Below are 15,347 nucleotides of genomic sequence, written 5' to 3'. Positions count from 1 at the left end.
CTCCTTAGCCTTCTCCCCGTAACCTTTGATGCCATGTCCAATCAAGAACCTGTTAAACTCTGCCTTAAATATGCCCAATGACTTGACCTCCACAGCCGCCTGTGGCAGTAAATTCCACAAATTCACCCCCTTCTGGCTAAGGAAATTTCTCTGCATCTCTGTTTTCAAAAGTATGCCCCTCTATCCTGAGGCAGTGCCCCCTTGTCCTCGATGCCCCCCCCCCCATCATGGGAAACATCCTCTCCACACCTACTCTGTCTAGGTTTTCCAACATTCAAAAGGTTTCAATGAGACTCCGCCTCCCCACCATCCTTCTGAATTCCAGTGAGTACAGACCCAGAGCTATCTAATGTTCCTCATATAATAACCCTTTAATTCCCAGAATCATCCTTGTGAAGCTCCTCTGGACTCTCTCCAATGCCAGCACATCTTTACGAAGATGAGGGGCCCAAAACTGTTCACAGCACTCACGGTGAGGCCCCAGCAGCACCTTACAAAGCCTCAGCAACACATCCCTGCTGTTGTGTTCTAGACCTGCTGAAATGAAGGCAAATCTAGCCATATGTACGCGAATATCACCGGCATATGTTGTGAAATTTGTTAACTTTCTGGCAGCAGTACAATGCAATATATAATAAATATATTTAAAAAATTCTGAATTACAGTAAGGACTAATATTAAATCATTAAATTAAACAAGTAATGCAAAGACAAATGAAAATACAGTAGTAATGTAAATATATAATATATTGTTTCTCACTGTAGACTTACTTAAAGATTTTGGGACTTTGTGTGGAAAAACTGGGAGCACTAGATAATACCTGCTATTGCGGAGGATTCAGAGGGATAGAGAGCCCCTACGATGCCTCTGCATCACAGTTACTCTGTTCTACCTCCTCTGGTTCTGGACCTTTGTACTTGTGAGAACATGCCTTGTCCCGCTCTCTGGGAATGTGGCGATATCAGACCCCTTTGTTCAGGGTAACAAGTGACCTGCAGCGTTTGCATCATAAATTTATGCACGTTACCTATCTTCATAAAGGACGTCCAATCATTTTCCCTTCGTGTTCACTGGCATTGCCAATGGAGAGATCACCACTGTCAAACAGGGGCTCGCACAGTGTAGTGGTCAGCAGAACGGTTTTCAGTACCAGAGACCGGGGTTCAATTCCCATCGCTGCCTATAAGGAGTTTGTATGTTCTCCCCGTGAAGTGCTAGGTTTCCTCCGGGTGCTCTGGTTTCCTCCCACAGTCCGAAGGTGTACCGTTTGGTAGGTTAATTGTTCATTGTAAGTTGTCTCGTGATTAGGCTAGGGTTAAATTAGGTTGACTCCATGGTTAAGAAGGCATACGGTGCATTGGCCTTCATCAATCATAGGACTGAGTTTAAAAGCCTAGAGGTAATGTTACAGCTATATAGGACCCTGGTCAGATCCCACTTGGAGTCCTGTGCTCAGTTCTGGTCGCCTCACTACAGGAAGGATGTGGGAACCATAGAAAGGGTGCAGAGGAGATTTACAAGGATGTTACCTGGATTGGGGAACATGCCTTATGAGAATAGGTTGAGTGAACTTGGCCTTTTCTCCTTGGAGCGACTGAGTATGAAAGATGACCTGATAGAGGTGTATAAGATGATGAGAGGCATTGATCGTGTGGATAGTCAGAGGCTTTTTCCCAGGGCTGAAATGACTAGCATGAGATGGCACAGTTTGAGGTGCTTGGAAGTAGGTACAGAGGAGATGTAAGGGGTAAGTTTTTTATGCAGAGAGTGGTGAGTGCGCGGAATGGGCTGCCGGCGACGGTGGTGGAGGTGGATACGATAGGGTCTTTTAAGAGACTCCTGGATGGATACATGAAGCTTAAAAAAATAGAGGGCTATGGGTAAGCCTAGGTAGTTCTAAGGTATGGACATGTTCGGCACAGCTTTGTAGGCCGAAGGGCCTGTATCGTGCTTTAGGTTTTCTATGTTTCTAGGTTAGGGGATTGCCAGGCATGTGACTCAAAGGGCCAGAAGGGCCTATTCCACACTGTGTCTCAATAAATAAATTAATTAAATAAGTACCTGGTTTGGGGGCGGGCGTGGGTGTGAAGGAACAGAATAATTATAAATCTCCAGGAGCAGCCAAGTAATGTCCTGGGCTCTTTGTGGCACTGTGCAGATCTTGAATAAAATTAATGGAGGGTGGTGGGAGGTGGTTGGTCTCAGATATGAGGGTGAGACCATGGGCGACCATTTGGCCCATCAAGTCTGTTCCAAGAAGTAGCAAACTCGGGGGAATCCAATAAACCAGTGCGTCAGAGAGACTGGGTTGGGTAACTGGTCGACCCGGATATGGCGGGTGGTTGGTGAGGGGCTGTCACAGAAACAGTGGGAGCAGGGGGGCAAAGTTGATCTCTCATAGATGGGAAGGGAACATTGTTCGTCCCAGAGGTGGAGGGGGTGGGGAGATGTGTCGGAGACAAGTGCAACAGGTACCAGTGGTGAGGGGAACCTGTCATCAAAGAGACAGAAGGTGTGGAAGGGGCAGGGGTGCAGTGCCAGCTGGAGCTCACCGGCGGCGCGCCTGGCACATCTTTAAGAAAAAAGCCGAAATAAACGAACTAATTAATTAGGTGCCGCCCAAAGAATGGTGCCAAAAACAAAAAAAAAATCCAGTGAGTAGATTTAACAAAATGTTTTTGCTCACAGAACAGCCACTCGCTGGATGTTTGTTTTGTTTTTGGCACCATTCTTTGTAAACTCCAGAGACTGTTGTGTGTAAAAATCCCAAGAGATCAGCAGTTTCTGAGATACTCAAATCACACCGGGCGGCATCTAATTAATTAGTTTGTTTATTTCGGCTTTTTTCTTAAAGAAGTGCCGGATGTTCTCCAGTACGCTCCAGCTAGCACTGCACCCCTGGGAAGGGTGCAACCCTAAGACTGGGGAGGGGGGAGAAAGAGTGCATACCAGAGAGGGACAGGAAAGGGGTTCAGAGGCAGCTGAAAGTTGAGGGAAGTAATTGGGTAATGTAGCGTCTCTGAGATGGGGTTGGGAAGAGATAAGGGGTGTACACAGAGACGGGAGGGGCAGAGGGCATACCAGTGACAAAGCGACGGGGTTTCCCTGAGACCGGGACAGGAAGGAGGAAATTAAGTCGTCCAAGAGATGGTGCAGGAGTGGGGTAAAGGGTCAACCTGTAGATGGGGAACGGGGGTGGGAAAGGGCATTTGAGAGTCGTGGGTGAGGGGGAAGGTGGCCTCCCGGAGATGGGGGGCGGGGAGGGGAATAGCAGAGATAGGGCTGGAGAGAAAGGGCTTCCCTGAGATGGGAGTGGGAGGGGGAGGGGGCGCCCTACAGACTGGGAGTGAGGGGTGGAGTGCATCAGAGACAGGGAGGAGAGGAGGAAACATCACAGAGATGGAGGGGGGTGCAAATGAGTCTGGGGGGAAGGGGGCATCCCAGAAACAAGAGGGCAGGGAATGGGTAAGGGGGGGGGGCTACTCTGAGACTGCGGAGGTGAGGGACTGGTGTAGAGGGGTCCCGGAGAAGGGGAGGTGAGGGGAGAGGAGTTGCCCAGTGACAGGACTTGGAGAAAAAGGAGGTGACCAACAGACACAGGGAGAGGAAATCGGGTGACCCAGTGAGTGGGCGTCGGGGGCGGGGGTAAGAGGGAGACCCAAAGGCAAGTGGGCAGGGTAGCATAGAGATTGGGAGCAGGGGGCAATAGAAAGGCAGGGAATGGTGGGAAGCTGGGGAATGGGGAAGGGCTGGAGCGGACGACCTGGAGCGAGGTTCGGGGTGGGGGGTGTTGATGAGGGTCTGGAGCGACATAGTGGCAGCGAAATGGGGCAAGTGAGAGACAGGGGAGTGTGGGTAAGGGGAGGAAACTCTGTGACGTGCTGGAGGGAAATATAGATAACCCAGTTACAGGGTGACTGGAGAAGAGGGCGTTCCAAAGGTAGGTGGAGTAACCGGCAGATTGGGGGGGGCGCGGAGGAGGTTAAGGGGTAACCCAGAGATGTGGAAGGGTGGAAGTCACAAAGAATGATAAATAGGGTGAGTGAGGAGGGAGAAATAGGAGGAAAGGGAGGCGTCACATAGATGATGGGGTAGGAGGGGAAAAGGGCATCTAAGAGTCGGGTGGGGGAAGGAGGGAGCGGCCAGCGGAGATCCTGTAGGTGGGGGATGGTGCGTGCTGGAGACAGCTGGTGAAATGGAATGTGTAGACATCTGGGGATGGTAGGGCTCTCAGAGATGGGGGCGGTGAAGGGGTAGGGTGCGACCCAGAGATGGTCTGGCAAGGGAGGGGGATAGGGGGCGTCCCGGATGTGGGGGAGAGGGGAAGGGGTGACTAGAGATGGGGCGTAGGATTAAAGAGGGGGAACACAGAAACATATGGGAGAGGAAATAGGGCAACTCAGAGACAGTGGAAGATGGAACATTACATCTGAGAGATGAGGAGAAAGATGATCTGGAGACGGGACGGGATGGGGGGAGGTGACCCAGAGATGGGAGTAAGGAGACGGGGGGGGGGGGCAGTGCAAACAATAGATGAGGAGTCAGAAGAAGTGACCCATTAAAGAGCGAGGGAGGATGGGATGATCCAGAGACTGGGGGGGGAGGGGGACGGGACGGGGGTGTTTGCAGCCTGGAGAGGCAGAGTGATGTGGGGTAGGAGGAGGAGACTTAAAATCAATCAATCTCTCTCTCTCTCTCTCTCTCTCTCTCTATATATATATATACATATAATTGTTGAAATATTCAATACACAACAGAGGCAATGGAAGGGGGGTGACACAAACATAGGTGGGAGGGGTGGCCCACAGAATTGGGACAGGGCAGGTGGACAACACAGAATAATTTTCTTGTGGACGTTCCCAGTAAATACAAAGATACACAATAGAATCAATAAAAAAACTACGCACATCAAAGACAGACAAATAACCAATGTGCAAAAGACAAAATGTTGTGCAAATACCAAAAAAACAAAGAAAAATAATAATAAATAAATAATACTTATGAGAAGATCAGTTGTCGAACCCTTGGACATGAGTCTATAGGTTGTGGGATCAGCTCCGTGTTGTGGTGACTGAAGTTATGCAGTTTGAGATCTTTAACAAACCTGCTGATTCCCATGGCTATCTTGACTATACCTCTTCCCAGCCTGTCTCCTGTAAAAATGCTGTTCTCTTCTCTCAGTTCCTTTATCTCCACTGCATCTGTTCCCAGGGCGTGGCTTTCCTTTCCTGACCATCAGAAATGTCTCCTTCAAAGAACGAGGTTTCCCTTCCCTCACCATTGAAGATGCCCTCAGTCCATATCTCTTCCACTTCACACTCACCCCATCTTCTCACTGCCTTAACAGTAATAGGAGTTCCTCTTGCCCTCTCCTACCACCCCATGAGCCTCCACATCCAGCACACATTCTCTGCAACTTCTGCCATCTTCAACGGGATCCTACCACCAATCACATCGTTATCCCCATCCCCTCATTTCCACTCCCTGCAGGGGTCGCTCCCTCCTTAATTCCACTGTCCCTTTCTCCTTCCCCACTAATCTGCACCCAGGCACATATCCCTGCAAGCAATGGAAATGCTACACCTCAGCCCAGGGCTCCAAACAGCTCTTCCGGGTGAAGCAACAATTCAAGGTGTAGCCAACCATTTCAATTTCTATCCCACATTTCCATTCAGACATGGCGGTCAATGGGCTTTTCTTTGACCATGATGAAGCCACTCTTAGGGTGGAGGAGCAACACCTCTTCTTCCATCTAGGCAGCCTCCAACCTGATGGCACGAACATCAATGCCTCCTTCCTGTAACTTCTCCCCTCTCCCTCCTCTTCTACCTCCTCTCTGGCCTTTTACTTCTTCTCCTCGCCTGCCTATTATTTCCCCCTGGGTCCCTCTCTTCCTTCCCTTCCTCCCATGATCCCCTCTCCTCTCCTATCAGATTCCTTCTTCTCCAGCCCCTGACATTTCCCACCCACCTGGCTTCACCTATCCCCTCCCAGCGTGTCCTCCTTCCCCACCGCCACCTGTTTATTCTGGCTTCTTCTCCCTTCCTTCCCCAGTCCTTGATGAGCGGCTCTCGGCCCGACACTTCGACTATTCGTTTCCATAAATGCGACCTCGCTGTTGAGTTCTCACGGACACTGCGGCTTGCGGACACCCGCTCGCCCAACAGCTGAGCGCTTCAGTGGGCGCCGTCGGCCGCCCGTCGATAAGACATGTCACTAAAAAATTTGAAAGATACTGGGAAAATTGGACATTTTATTGGAGCCTGAAATTACTTCTTCACTGTACATTTATTTGGTTTGACGAACTTTGTTTTATTTCTTCTTACGAGGGAACCTGCAGAATGGACTTTAGAGTTATGGATCTTAAGGTCCCCTGAGACTTTGAAGGACAATTATGGACATAAGAGTTTGGTTAACCTTGATAACAGCAATGTAACCCATTTTGCTATTCATTTTTTCTATAATAAGATACGGATTTTACTCCACCTGTGATGACTCTGTCTGTTTGTTTTTATCCTATTTGTTCTGTTATTGGCAAAACAATAAAAATAAAGTCTAAACAAATGCGCTGTCTCTCTCCAGTTTATATTCTTTTATAATAGTTTTCCATATTTTAAGAGTCCATTTCACCCACGGGTTGTCAATATTATTTATGTAACTTTGTAGGTTATTATCAGCCAAAATTGCGTGATGAAATTCAATAAAAAATGATATAAACGCGCATGCGCTAAACTCCCGGCCGGCGGTCGAAAGATGCGCATGCGCTACACGTCCCCGCTAGTTCTCTAAAATCGCGCATGCGCTCGGTAGACAAAAGGCTGCGGAGAATCAGCAGCCTGGAGGATCGGGGCTCCGGCTGGGCGGTTTCATCAGCACCGGCGTCCGCAGCCCGACTGAGGAACAATCGCTGCGGCAGCCCCAGGCATTCCCTCCTCGCGATCCGGGCCGCCGATGAGCAAAGGTGCTGGGGCCGTTTCCGAGGCGCATGCGCATCACTGGGATCATTACAGATACTGGAGTCGGGTCTCGGGGTCGTGGGGTTTTCTCGCATAGAGGCAGCCGTGTGCTATCACCGCTCGTCTGCAGGGCACGTTTGGGCATGCAGGCCAGGGAATGCGAGCGGATCGATCCTCCCAGACACAGCCCGAGTTTCAGCTACCAAAATCCAAGTATTTGAAATTCGGAACAGAACTATAATTTCGTGCTAATCTCGCACGAAGAGTTTCCAGGGTGTGTTGTTGGTAGATGCCGAGCTTCGTTGAGACTGAGGCTTAAGAGAAGGTACCGTCTCTGCTTTTCAGTCAATTAAAATGTCAATTAGCGCTGGTTTACAGCACAGACGACTAGGGTTCAATCCCGGCCACTGCCTTTAAGGAGCTTGTATGTTCTTTCACATTGGTTTCCTCTGGGTGCTCCGGTTTCCTCAGTTCATCCTACCAGATTGTAAATTACCCCGTGATTAGGCTAGGGTTAAATCATATTAGCTTTGGTCACCTCTGGTCTATGTTCTCCGATTCCCGTTCTACCCGCGAGAACGTGTCCCGTGCTCTTTGTATCACACAGTGATGATCACACACATTTGTCCTGGGCAACAGGTGAACTCGTGGGGGAGGGGTGTTCGAGTAATTAGAAAGTCTCCAGGTTCTCTTTGTCACACTGTTGGACATACCCAGAATATGAAATAACACTACTGGAGAGGAAAAGCTCCGATTTTTAAACCTCCGCTGCCTTGCGGCCATACCCACCCATGGGGAAGGCTGGGGGAGTAAACCCCGAGGAAGAAATCCGGAGCTGGGGTCCCTAAGGCAGTTTGATATTGTTTACAACTTCACTCTGGCAACCTCTGTGACGACACTGGTGCCAAGCTCTGTCGGCGCTTGCCCGTCCCTTGGACTACATCAGTGACGTGGAGAGGGGGAGCCCCCTGCACGGGCAACAGCCGGTTCTTCAAATCTTCCCGCCCAGGCTTGTGCCCGGGAGAGGACACAGTCCACCAGAGGCGTAAACCCGTGATCCCATGGGATCGACGGCGCCTACTACTGGAGAGAGACAAACTTAGCCCAAGTCACAGAATGATCCCAGAAATAGCCCATTTTGATTTGGACAGAAAGGCAGAGAATTTAATGGTCAGTCAGGTGCCTGAACCATGCCCAGTTAGAAGATCAGGAGTTGTTCCCCCAACTTCGCTGTAACATTGTGACGTCAGAGCTCATGATAGAGAGTAAAATTAATTTGATCTGAAATGCTGCCCTTCACCCACTGATGTCTTCTGTAAATCTCTTTGCAGGTAAGATCAGCAAGCCACTTCCATCTGGGAAGCTTGACAACAACAGCACGCCAGTTCTGTCTCCGTCAGCTCACCGGCACTTGAATACCACCAACCTTTTCAATGAGGAGGAGGAGGAGGAGGTGCTTGAGAAGACAGCATGCCAATGGCAGCGTGGTGAATCTGAACACATGTAGAGTGTAGGGTTGAGAGTTGGATGGGCCGACCTGGAGATAAACCTTATGAATTGTCTTCAAGTCATTGAAAGAGTTACCAAATATTTCCTTGGCGGATTTTGGAGAAGATGTGCCTCATCCTAGCTGGAAGCGTGCTTTGGGCCTGAAATGAAGTTTTCTGTTCTAACTCGGTGAAATCCACTGGAACCGGGGTGCTGGGAGCATGCCAGCATCTGTCCTCTAGAAATCGGCTCTTCACCTGCGTTCACAATGAGGGGGACTCACTACAACTGACCTCCGACTTTATGAGTTGCCAGAGAATGGATAGAAGGGAGATACTGTTCACCTTCTCTCAGTGTGAGAGGGGATTCTGTTGACTCACAGAGATACCAGGGAGTCCGTACCGGGGAGGGGTCAATCGCCTGCTCTGAGTGTGGGAGGGGACATACTCAGTCATCCAGCCCGAAGGTACATCAACATGTTCACACTATAGTGAGGCGGTTCACCAGTTCGGGCTGAGGGGATCAATTCATCTGCTATTCAGATCGAACACTGGGGTGTTTGAGTTCAATTCAGGCACGATCTATAAGGGGTTTGTGCGTTCCCCCTGCAACATGTGGGTTTCTTCCTGGTGCTCTGGTTTCCTTCCACAATCCAAAGATGTATCGGCTAATTGGTCTGTGTAAATTGTCCTGAGATTAGGCTAGGGTTGAGTTGCTGAGTAGTGTGGCTTATTGGGCCAGAAGAGACTGTTCCATGCTGTATCTCTACATAAAATGAAATAAAACTCACATCAGTTAGAGGCCACTCAACCTGCTCCGTGTGGGAAGAGATTCACTGGCTCACTTCGCTCAACAGTGAGTCCACGAGGGAGAGAGACTGTCCTTCTGTTCTGTGTGTGTGTGTGTGTGTGTGTGGGGGGGTAGGGATTCACTAATTCATCCCACGTGATGAGACACCAGGGAGTTCACACCGGGGCGAGGCCATTCGCCTGCTCTGAATGTGGGAAGAGATTCATTCACTCACACGGTCTACTGACACACCGGCGAGCTCACGCTGGGGAGATATCGCATGTCTGCTCCGAGTGTGGGCAGGGATTCACTCGGTCATCCCACCTACTGGCCCACCGGCGAGTTCACACTGGGGAGAGCCCCTTCACCTGTTCGGTGTGTGGGAAAGGATTCACTCGGTCGACCCACCTGGTAAGACACCAGCGGGGTCACACTGGGGAGAGGCCCTTTACCTGTTCTGAATGTGGGAAGGGATTTATTCGGTCATCCCACCTACTGGCTCATCAGCGACTTCACACCGGAGAGAGACCGTTCACTTGCACCGAATGTGGGAAGAGATTTACTGAGTCATCTAACCTGCTGGCACACCAGCGAGTTCACACTGGGGAGAGGCCGTTCACCTGCTCTGAATGTGGAAAGGGATTTACTCGGTCATCTAATCTACTGGCACACCAGAGAGTTCACACCGGGGAGAGACCGTTCACTTGCCCTGAATGTGGGAAGGGATTCACTCGTTCAAATAACTTACTGGCACACCAGCGAGTTCACACTGTGGGGAGCCTGTTCACCTGTTCCGGCTCGGGGAAGGAATTTGTTTGGTCAACTGACCTGATAACACACCAGCTAGGTCACACTGGGGAGAGGCCATTCATGTGCTCTGATTGTGGGAAGGGATTTACTCGGTCATCTAACCTTCTGATACACCAGCGGGTTCACACTGGAGAGAGACCGTTCACCTGCTCCGAATGTGGGAAGAGATTCACTCACTCGTCCCACCTTATGACGCACCTGCGAGTTCACACTGGGGAGAGGCCGTTCACCTGCTCTGAATGTGGGAAGGGATTCACTCATTCATCCAACCTTGTGACGCACTACCGAGTTCACGCTCGGGAAAGTGTTTAAATAAGCTGCCTGCGCATGTTTAACCATCACAGTTCCTGAGTCCAGAGGCAAGTTCACAAGTGAGTGTTGGTGTCAAACTCGGCAATTATCGCTGCTGCTCATCACACCCAATGCTCCACCCTGGTCACTGGGAATGAGAGGAGTTTCCTCTGCTGATGTTCACCTGTAATGGAGTTTAATATTCTGCATCTGTGACATAATTAAGTACTATTTAAAACTCTGTCCCAGGTACTTAGTGAGCCTATAGTACAGTAGCATTCTAACTAAGCCCAGATGGTCCCTGCCGTGTTTCTCTTCCACTATAGTTCTTTTAAATCCGTCCCTGCTGTTCACCTCTCTTCTTCCTGGGGTGATGGGTTCCAAATGAATGAAGAGTTTTCCCTTGAATTTCCTGCATGACCTTTCTGCACATTGAGGAGGACGATGTCTGACATGTTCTTCTATGTCTTGGCTGAGGAAGGGTGGCACTGGTTGTTAACCTCCCTATTCCATTTTTAATGTTATATATACAAGAGATTCTACGGATGCTGGTAATCCAGAGTAGCATTCACCCAATTCTGGAGGAACTCAGCAGGTCAGGCAGCATCTATTGAAAGGGTGGGAGCAATGGGGTCCTTTCTGGTTGGCTGCTGGAGACTTGTGGTGTTCTGCCAGGGGTCAGTGTCTTTTCACGAGATATGTCAATAATAGGGACAATGGAATTGATTGCTTATTGGCCAAGTTTGCAGATGATAGAAAGATAGGTTCCAAATTCAAAGTGTCATGAACCCTTCAGACCAGCGAGGGGCGCTGTGTAGCAACAGGTCTCGACACACCTGAACATCTTTCATTTGAGCATATTGATTTGTTTAATGACTAGTTTTATCATTAAGCTGTCACTGTTTTTTTTAATGCTTGTTATGTGAATTTGGTTTTCCTATTCTTCTCGTTCTTAAGTGGTTAGTTTTTGGTTTCGACCTGCGCTGGGTTTCTGTGTTTTATGCTCTGTTTAAGGTTATTTTGGACCAGCGCTCACCGTTGTGTGCTGAATTTGAGTTCTGTGTGAATTACCGTTCTGTGTGCTCAAGTTCAGAGTTCGTCAGCTTTTAGTTTGATTATTCCCTGTATTCTGAATAAATCTTCATCGTTAATCTCTACTCTAGAGTACTGAGTTTACTCCGGACCTGGGTCCACTCATCTGAAGATCATTACAAAGTACGTCCAGGTCACCATATGCTACCCTGTAATCCATTTTCTTGTGTGTGGGCATTCACAGTAAGTGTGAAGAGACACAATGAAAGACTGCACCCAGCAGGACGAACAAACAACCAATGTGCCAAAGACAAAGGACTGCAAATACAAAAAGAAAGAAAGAAAAAAGAAATAATAATTAATAAGCAATAATATAAAGAACATGAGACGAACAGTCCTTGAAAGGTGTTGTGGGAACAGTTCATTGACAGGGCGAGTTAATAACCTGGTGATTGAGGGGTAATAACTTTCCGAACTGGGTGGTGTGAATCCTAGGGGTCCTGGATCACCTTCCTGATGGCAGCAGTGGGATGAATGCATGGCCTGGTGGGAATCCTTGATGGATGCTGCTTTCCTTGGACCGTGCTCTATGTCAGTGTGCTCAGTGGTAGGGAGGGTTTTACCCATGATGGTCTCGGCTGCACCCACTACTTTTTTGTTGGTCATTGGTGTTTCCATACTGGGCTGTGCTGCAGCCAGTCAGTGTACTCATCAATCGGTACATTTAATGTCAGAGAAATGTATACAATATACATCCTGAAATTCTTTTTCTTCTGCAAACATCCATGAAAACGGAGGAGTGCCTCAAAGAAAGAATGACAGTTAAATGTTAGAACACCAAAGCTCCCCCAGCTTCCCCCCTCCCATGCACAAGCAGCAGCAAAGTGATGAAACCCCCCCTCACTCCCACCATCACCACACATCTATAGTCATAGTCATAGTCATACTTTATTGATCCCGGGGGAAATAAAGTTTGATGGCCACAGGCAGGAATGACTTCCTATGACGCTCTGTGCTGCATCTCGGTGGAATGAGTCTCTGGCTGAATGTACTCCTGTGCCCACCCAGTACATTATGTAGTGGGTGGGAGACATTTTCTAAGATAGCATGCAACTTGGACAGCATCCTCTTTTCAGACACCACCGTCAGAGAGTCCAGTTCCATCCCCACAACATCACTGGCCTTACGAATGAGTTTGTTGATTCTGTTGGTGCCTGCTACCCTCAGCCTGCTGCCCCAGCACACAACAGCAAACATGATAGCACTGGCCACCACAGACTCACAGAACATCCTCAGCATCGTCCGGCAGATGTTAAAGGACCTCAGTCTCCTCAGGAAATAGAGATGGCTCTGACCCTTCTTGTAGACAGCCTCAGTGTTCTTTGACCAGTCCAGTTTATTGTCAGCTCATAACCCCAGGTATTTGTAATCCTCCACCATGTCCACACTGACCCCACTGGATGGAAACAGGGGTAGCCGGTACCTTAGCTCTCCTCAGGTCCACCACCAGCTCCTTAGTCTTTTTCACATTAATCTGCAGATAATTCTGCTCACACCATGTGACAAAGTTTCCTACCGTAGCCCCGTAATCAGCCTCATCTCCCTTGCTGATGCATCCAACTATGGCAGAGTCATCAGAAAACTTCTGAAGATGACAAGACTCTGTACAGTAGTTGACGTCCGAGGTGTAAATGGTGAAGAGAAGGGGAGACAAGACAGTCCCCTGTGGAGCCCCAGTGCTGCTGATCACTCTGTCGGACACACAGTGTTGCAAGCACACGTACTGTGGTCTGCCAGTCAGGTAATCAAGAATCCATGATACCAGGGAAGCATCCACCTGCATCGCTTTCAGCTTCTCCCCCAGCAGAGCAGGGCAGATGGTGTTGAACGCACTGGAGAAGTCAAAAAACATGACCCTCACAATGCTCGCTGGCTTGTCCACGCGGGTGTAGACACTATGAAAGTCGAAGTGGAGCTGCAGGTAGTTCTGAGGAAGTAGAAATTATGCAGAAGGTCTTCAAAAGATTAGGAGAATGGGTTTAAGACAGTCAACTTATTGGCAGCGAACAAAACAAAGACGCAACTAAATACTTTATTAATAATACTTTTTCTGGTAAACACGCTAATGGTAAATGATCACCACAAACAATGGAGAGGAGAGCAAAGGCGAGGCTGAGTCAAAGCGTGCGGGTACAAGGCGAAGTCAAAAGTGAGGTTGAGGCAAAGAGTGGAGGAGAGGCCAATTTGAGGCCCATCCACTGAAACCTAGAGCAAGTTTTGATCGGTCTAAGCACCAGGCCAATTTGGAAACATGGCGGTGTGGTCTGGTTTCAGAGTGTATCGATGCAGCAGGGCCAGAGTCCTCGAGCCAGGAACGACCCAGTGTTTGGACGATTTAAACGCTGGGCCAAATGGATTTAAAAGGGGCACTCAGGTTGGAGGAGTATTCCATATGGGTAGCCTCCAACCTGATGGCATGAACATCGATTTCTCAAACTTCTGGTAATGCCCACCCAGCATTTCGCCATTCCCCTTTCCCTCTCTCACCTTATCTCCTTACCTGGCCGTCACCTCCCTCTGGTGCTCCTCTCCCTTTTCTTTCTTCCTCTCCTATCAGATTCCCATTCTCCAGTCCTTTAACTCTTTTACCAATCAGCCCCAGGTCTTTATTTCACCCCTTCTACCCCTCTCCCGGTTTCACCTATCACCTCGTGTTTCTTCATCCTCTCACCCCCACCTTTTAACTCTACTCATCATTTTTCCTCCGGTCCTCATGAAGGATCTCGGCTTGAAACATTGACCGTTCACTCTTTTCCGTAGATGCTGCCCGGCCTGCTGAGTTCCTCCAGCATTTTGTGTGTGTTGCCCCGAATAGGTGGACATCCTTTTAGGACAGAGATGAGGAGGAATTTCTTTAGCCAGAAGGTGGTGACTCTGGAATTCATTGCCACAGTGTGGGCTCTGTCATAGGAAATATTTAAAGTGGAGGCTGCTTTTTGATTAGTGAAAGCTGCAAAGGTTACAATGAGAAGGCAGGAAAATGGTTTTGAGAGGGATAATAAATTAGTCATGATGGAATGGTGGAACAGACTCGATGGCTGATTCTGTTCCTATGTCTTATGGTCTTACTTAAAGTAATATAGAGTAAACATTTTGGGTCAAGACCCTTCATCAGGAATGGAAAACGGCAAGAAAGAAACCAGAATAGGAATTTTTTTTCGATTATGAGAACACTCAGTCCTCTTTTATTGTCATTTAGAAATTCATACGTGCATTAAGAAATGATACAATGTTTCTCCAGAGTGATATCACAGAAAAACAGGACAAACCAAAGACTAACACTGATAGAACCACATACTTATAACATATAGTTACAGCAGTGCAAAGCAATGCCATAATTTGATGAAGAACAAACCATGAGCACGGTAAAAAAAAAGTCTCAAAGTCCCCGAGTTGATCGACTCCCGAGTCCCTGATAGTGGCGGCAAAAGGGAGAAACTCCCTACCATAAACCTTCAGGCACCGTCAACTTGCCGATGCCTTGGAAGCAGCTGACCACGGCCGACACTGAGTCCGTCTGTCTGAAAACTTCAAGCCTCTGACCAGCCCCTCCGATACAGCCTCCCGAGCGCCAGAATTTGGGGGAGGGGAAGGAGTGCAAGCTGGCAGGTGATAGTTGAAACCAGGGAGGAGGAGGGAATGAAGTGAGGAGCTGGGAGCTGATAAGTGGGAAAGATGAAGAAGAAGGAAATGGATAGGGGAGGAGAGTTGTCCACGGGAGGAAGGGAATGAGGAGGGGCACCAGAGAGAATTTATGGATGTGTTCTCTGCTTCCAGAGGGCTGCATCTCACACAGCTGGGGGGTTTTCCAGTGCATGACTGTTCTCTGAAGTCTGAAAGCAGACTTAGTTGGATGATCAGTGGAGCAGGGAGAGAAATCAGAGATGGGCAGGGTATGTGGATCTGGACAGTGGTAGGGGG

General features: G+C 48.8%; 1 protein-coding gene across 1 annotated transcript in view; it reads left to right on the top strand.

Annotated features, from left to right (window-relative positions):
- Positions 1 to 11,454, top strand: part of LOC140203808 (uncharacterized) — a 76,420-nt gene extending 64,966 nt beyond the window's left edge. The window contains exon 3 of the mRNA XM_072269894.1: positions 9,405 to 11,454. Within this exon, the coding sequence (XP_072125995.1) occupies positions 9,405 to 10,355 (951 nt within the window). The 3' untranslated portion in view covers positions 10,356 to 11,454. The remainder of the gene's footprint in view (positions 1 to 9,404) is intronic.
- The last annotated feature ends 3,893 nt before the right edge of the window (positions 11,455 to 15,347 follow it).

This window comes from Mobula birostris, chromosome 10 (genome assembly GCF_030028105.1).
Source record: "Mobula birostris isolate sMobBir1 chromosome 10, sMobBir1.hap1, whole genome shotgun sequence".
NCBI classification, from domain to species: Eukaryota; Metazoa; Chordata; class Chondrichthyes; order Myliobatiformes; family Myliobatidae; genus Mobula; species Mobula birostris.
This window is presented reverse-complemented; position numbering and strand designations above follow the sequence as displayed.